General features: G+C 40.3%; 1 protein-coding gene across 1 annotated transcript in view; it reads left to right on the top strand.

Moving 5' to 3' along the window:
* The first annotated feature begins 2,240 nt into the window (after positions 1-2,240).
* LOC138751465 (diacylglycerol kinase beta-like) overlaps positions 2,241-9,447 on the top strand; it is a 207,156-nt gene continuing 199,949 nt past the window's right edge. Inside the window, exon 1 of the mRNA XM_069913753.1 lies at positions 2,241-2,300. Coding sequence (XP_069769854.1) covers positions 2,266-2,300 — 35 coding nt within the window. The 5' untranslated portion in view covers positions 2,241-2,265. The remainder of the gene's footprint in view (positions 2,301-9,447) is intronic.

The following is a 9,447-nucleotide window of genomic DNA, read 5'->3' as shown; positions in this document are numbered from 1 at the left end:
CTCACCTGTTGTGTCAACCATGGTTCCCTTTTCCTACCATTTTTCCCTGTCCCAAGAGGAAAAAACTAAGCCGAACCCAGCACAAGTGGTCCCTAAACTTCCACCATATTAATTCTGTGCACTCTCCCTTAAACATCTGTTTCTAATTTACTTTTGCTAGTTCCTGTCTCATCTCTTCATAATTAGCCCTTCCCCAATTAAGCACTTTCCCCATTTTGTCTGCTTTTATTCCTTTCCACGGCTATTCTGAAGCTCCGGGAGTTGTGGTCACTCACACCCAATGCTCCCCCATTGAGAGGTTCATCACCTGACCAGGTTTATTACCCAATGAAGTAGTTTCCACTGATGTCTAAGAACACTGGCTACTCTTGCTTTATTATACTTCAGACCTTTGGTAATTGAGATCCAAATTCCACCTAGAGGAAAAAGAGAGAGGTCATCCTTTTGGAAATAAAAAGAACTTTCATGCTGGACCACGAAACAAAACAGAAATGCTGGAGAAATTCAGGCAGTTTCTGTGAAAAGTGGGTGTATTTGGGCAGCATGAATTTCAGTAGCTCATAGGGGCTTCTACTGTGCTGTATTGTTATTTTTTTTTAAGTGAAATGGTCAACATTTTAACTCTGCGACCTTCATCAGAACTGAGATAGAGGGATTTGTAAGTTGGTTTTCAATGGAAGAGAAGATGCAGGAGGGAATGTCATAAAGAGAAAATATTTTTGGAAGAAAAATGCATTTTTTTCATCTTCTGACCAGTCACCCAGAAAGCTTTGATTCATTTAGCCTAATTTTTAATGTATCCCTATTGTGACAGAGCATATAGATATGTTTTTGGGAGATAAAATGGGAAAGGTTTGTTAGAGTAGGTCACATACAAACACTTAAAACAGATCTTGTTTGAAATACTGGAGCTCTTCCCCATGCTAGACATATTAGCTAAACCAATGGATTGTTGTTTACAAAAGGCAGCAGATGAAAGAGCATGTTGGAGCTGGTGCTCCCTGGAAGAGTGTTTGATGTTGTAAGAGGGACATGTGGGTTTGCAAGCAAAGAGAGTCAAACAGGCTTTCTCTCTGAGTGAGAGAGAGAGAGAGAGACAGAGACAGACAGACAGACATATCACTTCTACAGTATTACAGTTGGTAACAGTAACTGGGACTGGAACAGGACAAGCTGGCAAGGTTGTGGAAAGCCCCATTTGGAAGATGGGTTTGTAAGTGCTTTGTTTAGCCTGGTCAAAACCCTTAGTTCATGCAAGAGGAGAGAACTGGCTGTTTAATGTTTCACTTGGGATAAGAGAAACAAGAAGGAACTCTGTGGTGACCTGAAAGAAAGACATTATCATCTGGAGAACCCTGAAGGGACAAGTTTCGTCAGCAAGACACTGAAGTAGCTGATGGAAGTACATCAGTTGTGAATGTCCTGGAACAACAAATCTCTCTTTGAAAACCATTTACCTTTGAAGCACCAAAGCCTGGTGAACTTTATAAATGTTAAATTCTGTGCACAGTATAAGAATTCCCTGCAACCAGTGAACTTGGAGAAATGAGAAGAGAGATTGGACTGTGAACCAAAGAACTTTTCTGAACTTACACACATATTACACGTGCTCTTAGAATTAGAAGGGGGTTAAGTTAGGTTAGTTAAGTTAAAGAGTGATTCTGTTTTCATGTTTAAGGATGATTAAAAGCAACTTTTGTTTAAGTAACCATTTGTCTCTGTGAATTTCTATTGCTGCTGGGTTTTGGGGTCCTCTGGGCTCGTAACACTATAATGTTGTTTCCACATAAAGTGCAGTATATCTTGTACTTTACAAAATGTATTCTTCATGAAATTCCTGAAATAGCATGGAACATGAGAATTTAGTTTTCCTCCAGTAATACTATCTGAGGAAAATATGATATGATTTTTGTTCTTTCCATGCACAATGTAGCACCATTGATAGAGTAATTTAGTGATTTAAATTCTATGACATAGAACTTCTATGTACATACTTAGTAGCTTAAATAAATGCAAAAAAAAGGAACATTAGTTTGCCATGTATGTGTAAGTGTAAGGCAATATATGCAGGAGAGAAATTTGTCTTGGAAGTTGGTTAAATGTATGCAATACAATAGTGAATCAATTGCCCATTATAAATTCTGCCCAATTTTCTTGAAAGCTATCAAGTTTCATGTTTCAAATAATTTTGCACTACGAAACAATTGCTCAGTTTCTCTTTTAATGTTCTTTTAGGATGCATCAATAGCCCACAGATTCCACATCATGAGAGAGAAACATCCTGAGAAATTCAATAGTCGGTAAGTTAATTCAAAATTTATGTTATGATTAATGTCCCACAAACGATTGACTAAAGTGAATAATTTGAATATCAAGGATTTTTTACTTATTCTGTGATTGTTTTTTTTTTCAAAAATATAGATGTGTGCTTTATGAAATAAAAATATATTTTATAACATCCTTAATAATCTCTGGTGGAAAGCTTGATTTATTTTGAGGTGGAAGATAGATTACTCATTTATAAAAATTTAATGCATAAATAACAGCATAGAAATTGGGTGAGTTTTTAAAATTCGGCATACATCATTACACCCGTTTTGTACTTTTGTGTCTGTTCTGGTAGAAGTTGCATCCATCGAGAAACTGGAGCAGACACCAGACCACAAGGGGCTTTGGGGGAGTGGGGGTTAGAAAATTGCGCTTCTGGTGAAATTTAGAAGGATGCAAGCATTTACATTTGAAGAAAAAAAAGTGTTGCAGCCTTGACAAGTGTTAAGATGAAGAAGCCCATCAGTAGCCCTAAATGTCAGGGGATTAAGAGGCACTAGGCAGAAATGAAGATTGTAGCTGATTATTATTGCCAGTGATTATGTGCAACTGTTATGCTTGCAACACTGGTAGCTGCACATATTGCCACAGATGGAACAACTGCATTTTGCACATGTATTTTGCTGTAGCTTCTGAAAATAACTCTCCAGTGTAGATGGCAAATGACATATAAAAATGTCTGAAAGTGTACAATCATGCACTTTGGTAGAAAAATAAATGGGCAGACACTTTTCTAAATGGAGAGAAAATTGTAAATACCCAGATGCAAAGGGACCTGGGAATCCTTGTGCAGGATAGCCTGAAGGTAAGCTTGTAGGTCGAGTTGGTGGTGAAGAAGGAAATTACAATGCTGGCATTCATTTCAAGAGGAATAGAATATAAGAGCAGGGATGTGATGTTGTTGCTTTATGAAGCACTGGTGAGACCTCACTTGGAGTATTGTGAGTAGTTTTGGGCTCCATGTTTTTAAAAAAAAGGTGTGCTGAAATTTGGAGAGGATTCAGAGGAGGTTCTCTAGGATGATTCCGGGAATGAAAAGTTTATCAAATTAGGAGTGTTTGACAGCTCTTAGCTTATCTCACTGGAATTAAGGAGTGGGGTGGATCTTATTGAATATTTTGAATGTTGAAAGGCTTGGACAGAGTAGATGCAGAAAGGTTGATTTTCAAGGTTGGGGAGTCTTAACTGGTAGGTTAAGAGGATGCAAATTCAGGATCAAAAGGTCTCCACTTAAAACAAAGATGCATAGGATTTTTTTCAGATGGAGGGTTGTAAATTTGTGGAATTTGTGCCACAACCAGTTGTGAAGGCCAGGTCATTGGATGTATTTAAGGCAGAGATTCATAGGTTCTTGATTAACCATAGCATTAAAGGTTATGGGGAGAAGGCTGGGGCTGAGTTGGAAAATGGATCAGCTCATGATTAAATGGCAGAGTAGACTCAATGGGCTATTTCTATTCCTATGTCTTATGGTCTTATAGTCTTGTGGCCGGAGCAAGAGATACTGTATATCTGCCTCTAATTGCACAGAGTGATTTTCTGATCACCACCTATTATTTAGTTGTAAGAGTGAAAACATGCAATGTTAAAGTTCTATAGATACCACCGGAGAACAACACTTCGATTACTTTCACAAAATGTAGCATTGTAGTCACTCGTGTCTTCTGATTGGCTTCTGGAGAACTCAAGTCTCCACACAAAGGAGTAACGTGCACGTTTTACCAAAGGTGCAGACGTAAAAGTATGAATTGAAGGTATCACGTACAACTAATCTGTCAGACATCCTCATTTATGTCATCCTGCAAAGAGAGATTTATAATATTTGTGCTGGAGCAGATCACAGGCATTGCACTGAGATGTTGGATACATCTCGTAGAGCATTGAAAAATATCCTTCCAAATGTATGTTGGATTATTGTGGCTTGCTGCAACATATAAAATATTCAAAAAATGAGAGGTTTGCTGCTTCTGGAAGCTAATGAGATTGGTGATGAAGATTACAGAAAAAAGATCCTGTCACACCCTGATGATGGTTCAGAGAAAGGAGAGGATATGGTCAGGAAATGGTCAGTTAAAAAGAAGACAACATTTAAAGTCCTGTTTAAAATAAATGAAGAATGTGGTTTTCATTACAGTGTCTATTATCTAAGTATAAATGGGAATAACTAATCAGGCCTTACAATAATTTGAGTAATTTAGCTTCTAGCAACTTTTGTTCATACAGAGCTTTAAAATCATAAAATGTGCCAGTAAACTTTGTAGAACATTACCAAGAAAAATTGGCCAAACAGAATTTGGAGATAGTGAGATAGATGACCAAAAGCTTGTAAAAGCATTTAGAAGTGTCAAAGAAGACAACTGGGTAATAAAAAGAGCTAGAGATTTAGGAGGCAAGCTCCAGAGCTTAAAATTTGACGGCTATTATCAGGGCTTTTGGAGCACTGCATCAAATCAGATCCACTAAAGGGGAATTATTAGAATAAAATTTACAAGATGCTGAGAACTTTATCTGAGGTCCCAATCAAGGAACCATTGGATTGTTATTTGCTGCCATTTTGCATTCCTGTGTTCTGTTCAGAGTAATTCTGTAAATTTGATCAATGTAATTAAGAGTTCATGAAAAGCCATAGGATGTTTGTTTGAAGTGTAGTAGGAAGTGTATTTGAGTACCAACTGGCTGTACAATCAGCGAGCAGGAGCTTCATGTTCTGAATGGTTAAGTTTCAGTATTATCCATATGGTTTCGTCATCATTAACATGATGTATAGCGGTGCCTGCAAGCTGGATTTGCATCCGCCACTGCCTTATAAGGAGTTTTTACATACTCCCCATGTTCATATGGGTTTTCTCCCATGTTTCAAAGACATATGAGTATAATAAGTTAATTAGCAACATTGTGAACTGGGGTGGGGTGGGGGGGTGGTGCTCAGGCTCATGGACAAGAAGAGCCTGTCACCATGCTGTATCTCTGAACTAAATAATCATATGCCTGCTGCCTCTATTCCCAGAAATTGCAGTTCTGGAATGCTAAACTTTCAGGAAAGGAAGAGCTACAAGATTCTTTCATGATGATCATGGAAGTTATCTGTGGTCTCAGTTAATAACCTTACCCCTCCCCCCTCAACCCTCCATGCACTCAGAGATGTTACAGGTTTACTGAATGAGCTGGCTGGCTTAGCCAATCTCCCCCACCCTCCTACCATTGCTCCACCTCCAACAGGAAAATCACCTGCATATGGCCTGTTATGGTTGCAGTACTCAACAAAAATTCTCAGTTATCCACTAAAATTTTTGGTGGTGACATGATGTCACAAGTTGAAAAAAAATTGATTTTTTTTTCACCTGCTGTACTCAAGTGGGACTCTGAATGCACTGTTAGCACCATTTTAAATCAAACTGAGCTCTCATGTACTCAAGGTAAGCATTAAACATTATTTCATGCTTGAAAAACCTTCCCTTGTTCTTTGTTGTTGTTTGATGCTTTGCTATTGGGCTGGGATCGGAGCGGGGACCTCAGGCTTCTGGGCAAGATCCGTGACAGCAGTGGCGAGCTGCTGGGAATCCGAGTGGGGACCTCGAGGACATGGGCAGATTCCACATTGGCAGTGAGTAGTTGTTGGGTATCTCAGGCACCAGGGCAGGTTCTGCGACGGTGGTGGGGATCTTAGCGGGGATCTCTGGCACCTGGGCAGGTACCGCGACGGCAGTGGGGAGGTGTCAGGATCGGCAACAGCCAATACAAACATTCTGCTGCTTAAACTGGGCTGCTTAAAGGCATTTCTCAGATATCCAGAAAATGCAGTTCATCCGGTCTCGAGCATTTTAGATAATCTTAAACATACTTCCCACATGCTATTAATTATTTCCTGGGAACTACAATTAGATATAAGAAAGTGGAACATATCCTGCCTCACTCATTAATATTAAGCTAAATGTAGCAGTCCTGGTGCTCATCATCCACACTCCACATCATACACATCTCACTGGGGTCTCCCTTTCCTCTATTGACGACATTTACCAGGAGTGTTGCATAAAGAGCATTCAAATTATCCTTTCCATCAGCACACAGCATCTTTGACCCATTGCCATCAAGAAGGTAGTACAGAAACCTCAAAATCAGGACTGTCAGACTGGGAAATAGCTTCTTCCCACTTGCTGTGAGGTTGATGAACAGTATCCTGTAACCAAGTAAATTATTCCAAAATATTTATGTATTTATTTTAAATTGTATCTTCATATGGATTCTGAGATGGTGACTGATGCACAATGCTAATCAACATCAGTGTTATGAAATTGAGGCTTAATGCTCCAAGTAATTTCCTCTTATAACTTGCTCAACAGGCATTAAGCAGCAAGAAGAATTCCAACCCCACTGACATTAGCTGAAGTGATGATCATCTATTTGCACAATGCTTTCCGATATAGTTCTTCTTTTGCCGCTTGTATCCTAAATCTTTCTAACAAACCCATAACGTTTAAAGGTATGTTGTTCAAGGTGCTGAAGGACTTTGGTTTGACTCCAAAATACTGCGCAAAGCAATTGATCCCAGATCTAGGTGCATTTGTAGGGATTTCTTTTGGAATATACATTGCGGCTCATCAGTCAGTGGCTGCCTATGAAAGCTGTGAAATGTGGGTGTGAGGCTTAGACTAATGTTAATTCTATAAGTGTGCATGGAGATTTAAACCTGCTTGTGTGGTCACTGAGCCTGTTATTGCCATCTTTGGAACTTGGTGACCTTTGAGAGTAGGAGGCGGAGAAACAACACTCCTCCACTGGGTCCAACCGCCCAGTCTGACTGCCGTTGGATCTGCACAGGCTTTAAATCTCCTGTTAAAGGAGCCAATGGTAGTTTATTTTAAAAGCCCGTGACCGCGGGGTCTAGGCCCAAGGTGGCAGTGCCTGTGTTCAGCTGCATCCACAAGGGATTGCAAACTCCAGGCAAGCAGGGGGTGGGTGCAGGGCGCCAGAAGAAAAGGGAAACCACCCCCATATTGGAGGAGAAACAGAGGAGATGACTCATAGGGAGGTGACTATGGCAGTGGACCAACATGGGGCTCTGAAGCTAAAGAACACACAGGCTGTTGGTGACTTGAGGCGAACAAGCTTTGTAGACTGCGGGCAACTGGCGACTACACTCAGAGACTCGCACCAGGATGTGGACTACTGGAGACTGGCTCGAGACTGGCTTAAGGGGTACCAGCCATTGAAACTGGGACACAAGATTATGCACGGGGTGCTGGAGGCCTCCTAATTGTGTCAGAGGTTTGCATCTGGAGCCCGGGTTGCTGAGGGTTTGGACTGAAAGTAGTGTGGCTGCAGAGGCCGTGGGGTTGCTGGCGGCAAAACCACGGACGCTCAGTGACACTGTGGCACTCACTTTTGGTTCTCTTTCTTGACTGCAAGGGGCACTGGGCAATATCTTCAAAGCAAATCTTTGTCCGCCTTACGGTAGACTCAATGAAATTTTGTGTAATATCACATTTTCTGTTTTATTACCTGAAAAAAAAATCTTGAATTATCATGATCTTTAAAGCACTGTTCTGCTTCAAATGCTGCTCCTTTCTGTTCCTCCTACACCAAATCATGATGACCACTCTGCCCATCTGGCACGATTTTTGAATGTCTTAAATACTTGTGAATTCTTGACAGCACCTCCTGAAGCCACAGTAATCTTCCACTTTAAGCCAGCATTTTAGAGGCTCGATTTAAATGGCATAAGCCACACATGTAAATGGACCCTCCTGCTGAAGTTCACGCTGGCTGCCAGCCAAACTCATTGTAATGAGCAGGGTAAATGGGTGCAATCAAATGGAAATGTTAATTCTATGCCCATCAGTGAAAGTGGACACATTAACAGATTTAAGATGCTGATGAAACACCCACCATATTTGCTAATTATAACATTCGCACAGTGAATGTACATCAAAATTATTTCAGTGACCCTCAAACAATTTGGAACATCTTGGAATGAGTTATATAAATATGTGTCTTAACATGTGCTACATGCTTGTAACTACTTTTAAGCATTATGTCAAGAAAATATTTCTTGACATAATGAACAGGACATACGTGGTAAATGGGAGAGCATTGATGAATACAGAAGAGCAGAAAGATTTAGGAGTAACGGTACATCGTTCCCTGAAGGTAGAAACTCACGTGAATAGGGTGGTGAAGAAGGCTTTTAGTATGCTGGCCTTTATCAATCATTGCATGGAATATAGGAGTTGGGAGGTGATGTTGAGATTGTATAAGACGTTGGTGCGGCCTAATTTGGAGTTCTGTGTGCAGTTCTGGGCGCCTAATTATAGGAAGGAGTTGAGAGAGTGCAGAGAAGGTTTACCAGAATGTTACCTGGGTTTAAGCATCTAGAGTATAGGGAGAGATTGGACAGATTAGGTCTTTATTCTTTGGAGCGTAGAAGGTTGAGAGGGGATTTGATAGAAGTATTTAAGATTATGAAAGGGATAGACAGAGTGGATGTGGATAGACTATTTCCGTTAAGAGGAGGAAAGATTAAAACAAGAGGACATGAGTTAAGAATTAAAGGGCAGAGGTTTAGAGGTAACATGAGGGGGGAACTTCTTTACTCAGAGAGTGGTAGCCGTGTGGAATGAGCTTTCGGGAGAAATAGTGGCGGCGGAGTCAATTGTATTATTTAAGAAAAGGTTGGACAGGTATATGGATGAGAAGAAGATGGAGGGTTATGGGCATTGCGCAGGGAAGTGGGACTAGAGAGGGGTGTTTGGTTTGGTGCGGACTAGAAGGGACTAATGGCCTGTTTCCGAGCTGTAATTGTTATGTTATATGTTATGTTATTGTTGTTCCAGCAGTTAAAGGTTATTCTGCTGAGATTTCTGCCCTGAGAAAGACAAAACTTTGTGGGATAAAAAGACAGACTATAAGACTGGACCTGTCAGTTGATAAGTTTTAATCCCTATAAGAGCAATCTTAAAAAACCTATCTGAGTTTGCCTTACTGTCAATATGACAGTTAACATCTAATATGCCACCAACTCTACATCACTCATTCCCAATTAATACAATGATCAGGGATGCAGTTAATACAAAAAAGTGCTGGAGAAACTTAGCAGGTCCCTCCTATGGACACTTGGGACCT

This window comes from Narcine bancroftii, chromosome 1, assembly GCF_036971445.1.
Source record: "Narcine bancroftii isolate sNarBan1 chromosome 1, sNarBan1.hap1, whole genome shotgun sequence".
Classification (NCBI taxonomy): Eukaryota; Metazoa; Chordata; class Chondrichthyes; order Torpediniformes; family Narcinidae; genus Narcine; species Narcine bancroftii.
This window is presented reverse-complemented; position numbering and strand designations above follow the sequence as displayed.